General features: G+C 34.6%; 2 protein-coding genes across 2 annotated transcripts in view; one reads left to right on the top strand and one right to left on the bottom strand.

Moving 5' to 3' along the window:
* Positions 1 to 10112, top strand: part of LOC109832960 (TATA-box-binding protein) — a 12628-nt gene extending 2516 nt beyond the window's left edge. Inside the window, exons 4-9 of the mRNA XM_020400461.1 lie at positions 7771 to 7821; positions 7941 to 7985; positions 8176 to 8268; positions 8495 to 8596; positions 8670 to 8743; positions 9778 to 10112. Of these exons, the coding sequence (XP_020256050.1) occupies positions 7771 to 7821; positions 7941 to 7985; positions 8176 to 8268; positions 8495 to 8596; positions 8670 to 8743; position 9778 (366 nt within the window). The 3' untranslated portion in view covers positions 9779 to 10112. The remainder of the gene's footprint in view (positions 1 to 7770; positions 7822 to 7940; positions 7986 to 8175; positions 8269 to 8494; positions 8597 to 8669; positions 8744 to 9777) is intronic.
* Positions 10437 to 13427, bottom strand: part of LOC109832959 (2-oxoisovalerate dehydrogenase subunit beta 1, mitochondrial) — an 11953-nt gene continuing 8962 nt past the window's right edge. The window contains 6 exon segments of the mRNA XM_020400460.1: positions 10437 to 10722; positions 10803 to 10889; positions 11903 to 11980; positions 12064 to 12159; positions 12750 to 12836; positions 12966 to 13034. Coding sequence (XP_020256049.1) covers positions 10687 to 10722; positions 10803 to 10889; positions 11903 to 11980; positions 12064 to 12159; positions 12750 to 12836; positions 12966 to 13034 — 453 coding nt within the window. The 3' untranslated portion in view covers positions 10437 to 10686.

Genomic DNA, 13427 nt, shown 5'->3' on the forward strand with positions numbered 1-13427 from the left:
AACCCGTTTTTTTAGACATTTTTATTCAAAGTCTATTGATTCGTAACCTTAAAATTGCAGCGAGTGGATGAAGGTACAAAACCGATGATTCCCCCAAATTGGTGTGTTTTAGGTTTAAGAAATGTAGATCAAGTTTTAACGGACGGATCGCAAAAATTTTAGGGAATGATGATGATATTAGGCCGCGTCCTTAGAGTGAGCCCAGGTGCCCCTTAGATTCACTTTTCGTAATATATATATTATATTATATATATTATCATATAAGTATATATACATTTTATATATATATATATTATATATATATATTAATATATAGATAAATATATATAATACATCTTATGTATTATAACATCATTATACTTATATCATATTATCTGTAGTATACATATATGACTAATATATAGCATATATATTCGTCGGGGTGAGTGTGTTATCATACACACACACACAACACAAACACTACAATATATATATTATTATATTATATAATATATATATATATAATATATTATATATATATATACCTATATATATTATATATATATATATAAGTATATATCATATAGAGAAAACTCTGTCACTTTAAGTGGACTGAGTGCTTCGTCCCAAAGTTTTAACCGTTTGGATCATGACTTGATAAGGATCTGTATCAGAAATAAGATGATATCATTTATACAAAGGGATAATAAATTACAATAAGTATAATGATCCTCTTCCTCAGTTTTTATGCAACAGAAGAAAGTTAACAAATTGAGTTAGTAGTGAGAGAGAGAGAGAGAAAGAGAGAAATAGTATGCTTGTACAAACACAAATTTGTTTTTTGATGATGTGTCATATTTTGTCACTCATTTCATTTTCACCACCCCAACTATTGATTGTTCGAAGGGCATTTCAATGAGTGGAGGGGAAATTACTCCATACAAGATAAAAACTTGTGTTTAGAGTCCAACTACTTTTTATCTCTATATATAACTAATTATATATATAATGTATATAATCTATATATATATATATTATATATAGCAGTAGTTGGCGCTCACAAATTGGTAACTTTACCTTGTAGTTCTAATTTGATCGCTAACTATGAAATATTCAAGCAAAATAGGAATGAGAATTGTATTATATGTAGTAATAAATATGTTGATAGAGCCTTTCTTCTAATATTATTTAAAGTAATTATTAATTATTAAAGCATCAAATATTAGTTCGTGAGAAAGATAAAGTAATATATCGTCAATATATCCTTTTTAGTGAATCAATCAAAGTATATAAATGATGATGACACCGTCTAAATTAATGGTGGGTTCACATTAAATATAATTTATAAAATATACATTAAAGTCAAATCTTTAACCACATATAATAGATGTCTAAATTTTGCAACTATTCTGCCTTAGGAATAGTGATGGTGCACTTAATTTATGGCTATACATGTTAAGAAAACTTACTCTTCTATCCTCACGTTAATTGATGTATACTATGTTATTACACTTAACACAATGAAAATTTAGAAGGTTACAAAAGAAACCCCTTAAGTTTTGAAATTGCTAAAATATCTAAAATTTTATAATTACAACTACACAATAAATATTAAACAATTACTTTAATCAAGGAGTTGCAAAATCATTAATTTTTAACCTTGAGGATTATTTGCAATTGTTAACTTTAAGTGTGGTTTTTTTGTATTTTCATGAAAAAGTCTTAATCTGAATACAATGTGTAACTTACTTTTGTCTTTTTTAAGTCAATATCATGAAATTGCTAATTTAGGTGAGTTTTTAGGTTACAAAAATATTTGGACAATTTATTCTAACACTACTGCACAAATGTTTTCTTTTATAAACAAAATACTTATTGAATTAATTTTAAACTAATGCAATTCCCCATTTTGAATATATATGGCGAGTTGCTAGATTTTATTTTACTTTATTATTATATTTTACGTGTTGCTATATAATGTAGTGGTTTAAAATATCTCAATCGGCTAATCTATTTCACATTTGTGTAAGTTGCACTATTGCAAACTTGCTATATGTTTGGTCTGGTATTTAATATACAAGGCAGTGTAAACCAAAATGGTTATACTGTATTGTTTGTCATTTTTACATACGCGTCAAAGATAATTTGTTTCATTTAATTTTTTAGTATATTTTTACAGGCTTCATATTTTAGATGTGTATAATACTATTTTTGTCGTATTCACAAATTGTGCTTGCAATGACGCTATTAAATTCCAACTACATAAAATCTTTATTTCCGTCTTATCCTGAGTCTTTATCAGGTATCACTCACACCACAGCAAGTTACACGTACGGGCATTAATCATTACTCAATTGAATAAAAAGAAACAAGACTCAGTGGCTTCCAACTAAAGACAAAACTCAATGCGACTTGCACAGCGTCAACCAGTTGACCGCGACAACACCGATCCTACTATAAATAGAAAATGCCTACATAATAAAGCAACGCCATTGTCATCCGTTTTCTCTTTCTCATCTCTCTTTAATCAACGTAAAACTAAATCCTCTCTTTCTTCTCAATCTCATCCTTCATAAAAGATCAATATTTAATTATCCTCTAATAATGAATGCTTCTCATTCCCGCTCAAACACCCACCCCGCCCACCCCCCCCCCCATAACGTTTTAGTCTCGATCGCTTAAACTAAGATTGAACTGCAATCGCGTCGAATTGGTACTATTTTGAGCGAAATCGTGATATCTGGAATCATTTCCTTTATTTGTTAATCGATTGGAAAAACATAAAATGCTTAAAATTGGAGTACTAAGTGAATAATAAAGACGTGTCTGTTGGGGCTTTTTGAGATAATTTATCTTAAATATTGGCTTAAGGATGCAATAGGTTTGAAGGGAGCGTTGTTATCTCTCAAAGCATCATCAGGATTGTTCCGTACTGCAGTGAAGTTTTTGATGATACTCTCTTACTTTTTCAAAAAGAGGGATGTTGTGTACATTCAAAGATAAGGACAATGAATGTCTTAAGAGGTGGTTTTTCTCCCTTCTTTTTTTTTTTCTTTTTTAAATTGCGCTCGGATTTTTTCTAGATTAAGTCGCTAATTCGGCCATTTACTATTGGCATGAATTATATTAACTTTGAATCCAAGAAAGCTCTTGTATGATGAATTCCTTTCAGCTGATAATTTGTATGACGCAGGAGTTACAAAAATATTTTCTAGTTTTATACATGTTGGTTGCTGTATAACGTGGAGTTGTATCCGTTCATGAAATTAGTCATATTTAGAGGGGAAAGGCTAGCGTCTTATCTTTTTTCCTTTTTTACCTTTTATGGGTTTTTTGCATCTAGTGTAATCAGATTTGTTATTTCTTTTGGTGTTTAACGAATGGATTTATGTGTAAACTGAATGGCGCGTCTCAAATTCACTAACCTTGTGCTATGTTTCAGAGCAGAAAGTATGGTTTTTTCATTATAAAGTTTATTTTCACCTACAGCCCTGTAATTTGTGATAAAACGGTTTGTCTATTCTTATGTTCTATGTTTTACTATACATGTATTATTTCAATTGTTGCAGATGATATTGTGTTGATTGTTTGTTTCCTACCATTGGTAATCTTTAATATCACATGTTTCGTTATTGATCTTCACAGTCTTGTGAGTAAAGAGAGTAGATGTGATAACACTCTTTTTGCTTTTAGATTTATTAAGAGGACCTATCAAACTACAAAAATATTAATTTTTTCTTTTTGTGATCAGTGTATATTTGTGGAGGATTTAGCATTATAGATGTGCACAATCTAAGTCACAGACCATGCATGCATCTATAGTATTGGTATAAGTATGTTGTCGTAATGAAACTTCGTTCTACTTTATAAATATTATTTTACCATTCGGGATATGTGATGCTCAGTTGTAGAGAACAAAAATTGAAGAGGACAACACTTATCCACCCCCCCCCCAAAAAAAAAAAAAAAAAAAGAAGAAGAAGAAAGAAAACAACACACCACACCAAGAAACAGAAGCTATGTCTGTTTCTCTTTCTTATTTCTCCCTATTATTTCGAGATGTAATATGAATTTTAATAATAATAAGTGTAGAGTGCTGGAAGTTCTGCATATAAACTGTGTTACTGTTCTGTTTATTGCAGCACTCTTACTAAAATTTAGCAATTTATGGAATGACTCCTGAATTTGTGTGTCATCTACATGCTAAATAGTTGCAGGAATTGTTTAACTGTACATTGACTGCAAATGGACCTTCACTCATGCTTGCAGCCCGTAATGCAGATACAACCGAGGTATAAAATACACCATCTCTGTGAATAAAATTGATATTACTCGCGTATATGCTTTTTATTATTGCTGCAGCAGATCTTTGTAGTTTGTTATGTTTTCAATGTATACTTCAGTCAGTGATAAAACATCACAGAATGACATTGTTTTTATGTTCCTGCGTAGATTGATCAATATGTACGCGATTAATGTTTCTTGCTGATCATTTGCTTCTCCTTTACTTGCAGCGTTTTGCCAGTTATAATGAGGAATAAAGAGACAAAAGGACCACAGCGCTGATTTTTTGCTCGAAAATGGTGAGTTTTCTTTTTCAACATTGAGAAGTTCACTGTAAAATGATTCTATTTTCTGCCATTCATTTTTCTTCACATAAATCTTCTTTTTGTATATATATCAAGGCTATATTTTGTACCAAAAAATTTTTGTTTTTCATGTACGCTCCTATGAAGCACGACACGCGCGAACAAGCCGAGTCGTGTCGACGCGTGTCGGCCGGACACGTCAGCGCGTCGAAGCTTCGACCGCCGTCAACGCTGCCGATACGCCGTCAACGTCCCGACACGGTGTCTTCTTGTTCGCCGACGGCTGGACTCTTACACGAACACGGCTGAGGATGTGGAAGAAATAGTGAAAACCCGAACCCAAACCAACCCTAATTTTTCACTCACTTTGTCCCTACGCCGCACAGTCCCTTCGTCTACTCTCTCTCCTCGAATCGGAGGCGGATCGGGAGAGACCTCGTCGATTGGGGTTGGCTGATGAACGGTGATGACCTCTACAAAGAGGGAAGCAGATTCTTCGATCGAGGATAAGAGAGATCCTAAGGTTTCTTTAAGACGAAGCAGGGGCGAAGAGAGAAACTAAGGATTGACGTCTGGGGTGGTCTTGAGAGCTGACACCTTTTAAAGTACGAAGAGCCCAGAAGCTGCTTACTCCAGCAACAGCAGAGAGAGAAAGTAGAGAGCAGAAGAGAGAGACGCGGAGTGAATAGCCTCGCCGAATCACTAAGACAGTACTCGTGCCAAGCAACACGATTTATTGAATGGACAGAGTAAGCAAGATTAATGGGGTGAGTCAACAAAACAGTGGCAAAGGACGATAAGGGCTCCCTCTATGTTAGGCGCACTCGCGATGTTCAGAATTGTGGAAAGAGAGAAAAAGAGGTCGCAATAAATGAGGATGAGGTTGGATCTTTGTATTGCTTCAGAAATCGAAAATTGCCTCCACAAAGATTGAAAGGAAGTAAATTAGGGTTGTTGGAATTTTATAAACTTTATATATATATATATATATATATATAATATGATATATATATATAGTATATAGATATATATATATATATATATTATTTAAAAAATCGAGCCGTGTCGCCGTATCCTATTTTTTTTGGGTTTTGTCGTGTCCGAGTCCGTGTCGTGTCCGTGTCGCTGTGTCCGTGTCTGTGCTTCATAGATACCCTCATGCTTCCCTTTTACATTCTAATTGCCTTGCAGTTGACTAGAATTTTGGATTGCTATCTATTTAAAACAAAGCTAGTGGATGAAGATATTATATAAATTAGTATGTGGAATAAGTATTTCATGTGAACAAAATATACACGTTAGTAGGTGATGATAACACAAATGGGATTATATGGGACTATTAACATAAATAGTAGGCAAATGAATCTTGAACGCGGATTTATTGTACAGCACAGAAAGACTTTGAAATTTTTCTTCTGGTTTAGAAAAGTTCTTATGGCTACTAATGCCCACTCTCTGATAAAGCATGGGGGTGGGATCATGAGATGTATCAGATTCAAGACCAGGCTACTAATGCCCACTCTCTGATAAAGCATGGGGGTGGGATCATGAGATGTATCAGATTCAAGACCAGGCTACAACCTTTGTTAAAAGAAAAGAAGGAAAATAGAGAAGGTGTTTGACTCATAATTATAATCTGAAGAGGCAGGCAGTTATAGGTATCTCACTTTTTAAATGCAGTTGCATAGTGTACAGTATGAGAGCAGGTTATTCTGTGGTTTAGTTATATACTACGTGTCTTGGACTTGATAGTTGCTGTCTTTGTATGTGTACGTGGTTAAATAGATGTCATTGACAGAATATCTGTACTCTTTTTAACTTCTAATCTATATTGTTAACCTCAATTTAAAGAAATTTCTATTGCATGCCATGCTTTTAGCCGTCCACATGCACTTAGATTTGGCATCGCCATCAGACATAGCAGGTACATTTTCGAATGAATCAAATATGATTTATGAAGTTATTTTTCCATTAAAATATGGGGGAAAAAGAAAAAAAACTGACTAGTAAAGTTCCACCACTTTATCAGTGAATTATTTTTTATTCATTTTCTCCATTTTTCACCTGCTCTTTTCCAATCAGAGGTAGCTTGATTATATCGTGGTGGACATGGAACGGACAGTATATAAAGCTAGTCATATCTGATATCTACCTTTCAATATAGTCTGTCCAGTAGCCACTTAGTTGTCTATTATGAACCAACCTCATGATTTAATGCAACTGCATCCCAAACACACGACTTCATGTTGGTTCATGGTGTGCGCGGTGTTGGGACAGATCTCAAATGACATGTGAAGGTGGTCAATTAAATGAATGATTGTTGTTTTGTTTGGCAGTCACGAAGCATTACTATTGAGTGTAAACAAACGGGTATCTGAAAGTTAAGACTAATATATTTGTATAACTGTGGGTTTTGGGCTTTCGGGTATAATTATTTCTATCAATATTTCTCAGAGAAATATCCATTTTTCAAAGTGAAATGGTCCATTATTATGTAAATAAATATGGATAACAGAGCAAACAAAGTCAAAGTCTGTGAATAAAGGATTGGCTTGTGATCATGGATAGAGTAGTGACTAACATACCTGCCCAATCTGGATCTACCCGGATAGTCTATGGTACTGTTTGGCAACCAAAAAAAATGTCTTATCTAAGAGCTTGTGTCTTATTGACTTGGTCAATAAGCTAGTAGAGCTGTTTGGTGACCAAAAATATGAGGAGATTATTTTGGAGATTGTGTCTTTTGCAAGTAGCTTTTGGAAAGCTATCTCAAGTAGCGTTTGTCTTTGTGAAGGAGCTGTCAAATTTTTTCTTCCGTTTTTGCCCCTAATAATTCTAATTTTATATCAATAATATTGCATGACCTTTTTAGTCATTTAACAAATTTAAGCTAGTTGTACAGCTTCTTTTGCCAAACAGCTCTAGTCAATCAGCTAGCTACACAGCTATCAGCTTTCAGCTACAATTTCACAGCTTTCAGCTATAATCTCGCAGCTTTCAGTTAGTTTTGCCAAACAGAGCCTATATTTCCAGATCCATTTGCAACATCAGGAGTGACTCTTACATTTGTTTCATTTGACAACATTCCGATAAATATTAGATTGTCTGATATTATCATGTTGCGCTTCGTTTAAACTAGATATTATCATGATTCCTACATGTGTTTTGCTTATGTACAAGTCTTCGAAAAAATTGCTGTCAGGTTTGTACTGGGGCAAAGAGTGAACAGCAATCAAAACTCGCAGCTCGGAAGGTATTGGATTGATGTTTTCCTGTCAACCTGATCGCTATATAACGTTTTGATATGTTTGTAGGCTTAAAATCTAATTGTTAACGGAAGAATAACATCTGTCATGGTCCTTTTGCTTTCAGTATGCTCGTATCATTCAAAAGCTTGGTTTTCAAGCTAGTTTTAAGGTGATTCTTATTGATAATTTATTTATTTTGGGTTTTGATCATTGTAAATAGTTATATTTTTGTTCTGTTTTGTTTCTGACAAAAATAGTTATATTTTTGTTTTGTTTTGTTTTTGACAAAAGTAGTTATATTTTTGTTTGTAATCATATTCCAATAGTTCATTCTTATGACATTTTGATGTGGTCTCAAGGATTTCAAGATCCAAAACATTGTTGGTTCATGTGATGTCAAATTTCCCATAAGACTCGAAGGTCTTGCATACTCCCATGGCGCTTTCTCTAGCGTAAGTTATTTTCAATGATTTTCTGCCTTCCATTAATTTTTTATTTTATTTTTTATTGAGTGTTTAGTTGCTACATTCATAACAGCAGTCCAAATTAAGTATGAATTTTGTTCTGATGATTGATAATTTTGGTTGCATACTTAAAGTTAGTTATTTTTATATCATTAGTTGGTATTCTGTTGGATTGCTGAGTTAACTTCTTTGTTCCAATGTGCACTGTGAACAGTACGAGCCAGAACTCTTTCCTGGCCTAATATATCGCATGAAACAGCCAAAGATTGTGCTTCTCATATTTGTTTCAGGCAAAATTGTTCTTACAGGAGCTAAGGTAAAGTTGTTCTTGCTGCACCTTTGTTTAGTACTTCTGTTTCTACATTCCTTTATCTGTTTCCTTTGTTCAGGTGAGAGAGGAGACCTATGCGGCTTTTGAGAATATATATCCAGTGCTTACAGAATTCAGGAAAAGCCAGCAGTGGTATGAATCTATCATGTGTATTTTGATACTTTTTCAAGGAATATAGTATTTAAGTGCTATTTATATGATGCTTCAGACTTCATCTTTTTCTAGTTGTGATCCAAAATTTTATGTCTATCTGGCTTGCCACTACATTTATCTACATTTGAAAAGTTTGACTTCATGCTACATCTCATAAGTCTCATAGGTAAGATAGGCTTTTTATTCTAGCCTATGGAATTTGTTTACAAACTTGCTCAATTGTTTTTCAAGCTGACTATGCTATTTTAGCAAGCGTGAAAAGCATGAGGATTTCTTCTGAGATTATGCCATTTGTATTATATTTTGAAGTAATCTTCAGAATGTTACCTCTTTTTTTTTTTTTGCATTTTACTACCCTTGAACTCAGCACTACCAGTAGAGAAGATTAAATTGCAGGATGGAAAGTTTTTTTCTTGCATCTGTTTCAATTTATGGGTTTTTGTGTGTCGGTTCCTGAGAAGATGTTGGATGTATGGATAGTGGTATTCTTCTTCTTGGGATTTATTTACGAGATATAGCTTTTGTGCTTTCTGTGTCCATGCAATTAGTGATTGGATTCGCAGGAGGGTGGTTGGTCAGTAGTGAAGCCTCGAATATTTCTTCCATATTATATCCAATAGTTCAACCTGGTTTTCTTGAGTAAAGATTTCATTGAAGCTAGATCCGTTGTTGCACGTTTCTAAAAGACTTAGTGCTTGTCTTTTACAACCCCCCCCCGCCCCCCGCTATCGCCCGAATTATACCCACCGAGAGAGATGTGTGAATGATTATGATGGAACAGCATGTTTTTACGAGTATAATTACCAGTTCATTGGATAATACAATATAGATGATAGTATTTAGTTGGGTGGACCTTCATCTTTTGATCAGCGGACTCATCTTACATCATATTATCATCACAATCAGCTAGGATGAAATTTTGCACGGTGCTCTGATGATATCATATAAATGGTGCTTGGTTTGTGTTATCTTTGCTAAACCTTATCAATGCAAAATTTTCTTTTTGTTTGCAGATAATTGAATGGAAGCCGGTTGTTGTGAGGAGTCCTCTCTGTTTTTCTGTTTCTGCCGATGCTGAACTCTCAATTGTAAATAATAATCTGGGAAGAATGTGAGAGTTGGGTTTTGGGAAACAATGTCGGTGCATATTTGCTGAGTTTTGTACCTGGATTTCAGATGTTCTATCCGATAAATGTTTTGAAGCCTTTCTTGTCTGAATGCCCCGGGACAGTGATAGACGTAATATTGTTGTCTGTTGGACTGGACTTTACCTTTAATAATTTGGTATAGATAGTGGACCGTCGAGGTTTAACAACTGCCCATTTTCTTAATGCAATTATGTTGCGCATCGCTTGGACCGCTTGTTCTTGGACTATTTTGGTTGTGATGTGAAATTGAGTTCTCCTTCCTAGGTTTGTGAGTAGTTGAAGCAGCTGATTCCTAGTTGCGCTAACCTCACAATCTCATTTTATTAGTCAGGAGTCGGAAGCTTCTTTCTTAGGATCCATGGTCGTACTCTAATCTGAGAAGGAATCATGCGATATGACGATCCTAACATAATTGGTTAGATTTTGAATCAAGTTAAGAGTGGCATCGGTCTCGGTCTCTCTAACTGAACGAACAACCTTATTTTGTGTGATGGTCCGCTGAGAATAGAATGAGGCTGAATCCATTTTGTTACAAGGGCACGTAAATTCGATTATAAATATAATCAGAGAGTTGGGCTTCTTACAGACGCTAATTGCACAACATTGAACAGGTACGAATTGCAAGCAATTTTCTCCAGATCGTAACACGACCAGAGTAATTTGCTCAAATCAAATACATATTTGCATGGCTTTATATTACAAAGCCAGGTCTACCGTGGGTCCGAGGCTTTGACTGTGACGTATGGATTCCATGTCTGTCTGTAAATCCACCTCTTAGTAATTAACTGTAGCTTTGATGGCATCCAGTATCTGCAACAGATCACTATGTCTGTTATGCACCACATCTTGGAAACTGAAAAGAAGGGAAGCGAAGATGACAGGTTCAATACCTTGTTCTTGGTTGGCATATAGAATGGTTCAAAAACAAGTGGAAAGGGGGTGTCGAGACCACATACTCTTGCTACCGGAGCTTCAAGCTGAGGAAATGCATTAGGAGTCAAAATCATAAGGCTCCAAAGAACATATGAAAGTTCCGAATAATAAAACACGTTGTGAACGGTAGTGCCCGTTATTTTCTTGTATGTGCTAAATGAGGTGTCTCAAGTCTCAACACAAACCTGAAGGGGGAAAGAGGGAGGAATGTCTATTCCACATTCTGAAGACTTTTCTAAATAGAAACCACACTGTGTGGGGGCAATACTCACATTTTTTCACTATTTTAAATTCTTAGGATGTCTCAATTTTTTAGCATCATATTGCTTGGTTGCTCATGACGTCTGGGTCAAACTCATTTCATACAACTAGATGATGAGAGAAATAAAATGTCAACTGACACAGATCATCAGACGACTACCTTGGGTGTTGACATAGAAAAATTAATCTAAAGATGGGGCGGCTTACGTTACTAGACACTTATTGAGCTCAACATAAAGATTTTTGTGCAGTTGGTATAAAGCCAACTTTAGTAGATCTTAATTTTTCCAAAAACACAACCTAGCCTTTCGAAAGAAATCCATGAAAGGAAAAAAATTGTTTCCAAGTTCAGAATGTTTCTTTGACATCACTCGAATATTATGTCCTGTAAACAGCGAAAGGTGCAGCCATGACCACACAGAGGAACAGTCTAAACTGAACAAGATATCCTTCTATTATCGTTTAAGGTGTATGAATCATTAAAAATTATCTTGGACAGTATATTCGCTCGGATCCTGGTATGGTGATACCTAAATTTTCCAAGTATAAAAAAACCATTTATCTGGAGTTCCTAAACCAGCTTAACTTGTCATTGTACCGGTGCATTTTCCAAGTATAAAAAAACCATTTATCTGGAGTTCCTAAACCAGCTTAACTTGTCATTGTACCGGTGCAACTTATGATATATTAGACTTTACTACTACAGAGTTCCTAAACCAGCTTAACTTGTCATTGTACCGGTGCAACTTATGATATATTAGACTTTACTACTACAACGAACATGATAATTATTTACCCTCAGGAAGCAACATTCCATAATTGAAGCAGATATCTCAGAACCAAACCCTCCAGTAAGTGGTGCTTCATGACTAACCTGCCAATGGATAAAATATAAACTGCTGACAAACACATAATCAAATATTAACACAGTAAGTACAGATCAAGGACTTTACTTACCAGGAGCCTTCCAGTCTTTTTGACAGAGGCCTCTATTGTCTCCTTATCCCAGGGTAGTAGTGTTCTTAGATCGATGAGCTCGCAAGAAATTCCGTCCTGCATTTTATTTCATATTAGACAACTTAACATATCTTAGCAAGAGAAGTGATCAAATGACAGTAACGTAGCACAATAATGTAATATATAGAGGTAACGGTTTAAGAAATGAGACTCCAGCCATATTTTGATAGACACAAGACTATTAATTTGCAAAAATTCTGGAGTTTTGACAAGATAGGTTATTGACTGTGTAGATTAGATGCAAAAATGTTTTCACAAGATAGGTTATTGACTGTGTAGATTAGACGCAAAAATTAATATTTAGACATGGAACAATCACAAGACATAAGAATTTCAATAAAATGCAACCTGATTAGCAGATTTCTCAAATTAAGTTTCTCAACAATAAAGCCTGCAGGTTAACTACATTTGCTTAACTCTCCGTGCATTTGAATGCTCGTTTGTAGAAATTAACCGTACAGATCAAAACAAACAAAAACAATATGATACATGAAACAAAAACACACAATTTTCCATGTAGAAAAGTTGAAATATAATGGTCCAAACATAGTGCAAGATCTGGTATGTTGAAAGCAGTCGATCACGATATATAAATAAAAAGAACTGCTTCCATATAAACTACCCACCTTTGCAGCGTCATCACATGCTTGTTCCAATACTGAAATCTGTGCTCCCCATCCAACAACTGTTATGTCAGTGCCTTCACGAATTACCTGGCAATGAAAACCTTCATAAGTGATGAATATTGGCAACCAATTGCAACAAAGAGAAATAGCATACCTCTGCCTGAGATAGAGGAAGCATGTATTGGGAACCAATTGCAGCAAAGAGAAATATCATACCTCTGCCTGAGATAGAGGAAGCATGTAGTCGTGCTCAGGAACCTCTTCCACAGATAAACGATACAACCACTGAACAAAAAGAACATAAGGAAATTAGATGTAAATAATAAGACTTGTTGAGATAACTGATAGACAGAGGTAGTTCAGTTGAAAGAAATTGACACGAAGAAAAAGTAAGGCTAAATGAGGTAATTGAAAGGAGATAAAGCTTCTACAGTTTCAAGCTACAATTTTCTTCTCGGTTACTGAGGAGTTTTACACTTGTTTAGCAAAATAAGTTTTATAAAGAAAGAGGCTGCATTTATTTATTTCTTTTGCATTTGTTCTGCTCACTTCTTGTAATAATTCAATTTAACGAAAAAACACTGGAATGTTTATGCATGATCCTTTAGTTAAAGAAATCTAGATGTAGATGCATATTTTCATATTCAGCTGTCATTTCATCCATTTTTTTCACAAAAC

This window comes from Asparagus officinalis, chromosome 3 (genome assembly GCF_001876935.1).
Source record: "Asparagus officinalis chromosome 3, Aspof.V1, whole genome shotgun sequence".
In the NCBI taxonomy this organism is placed as follows: Eukaryota; Viridiplantae; Streptophyta; class Magnoliopsida; order Asparagales; family Asparagaceae; genus Asparagus; species Asparagus officinalis.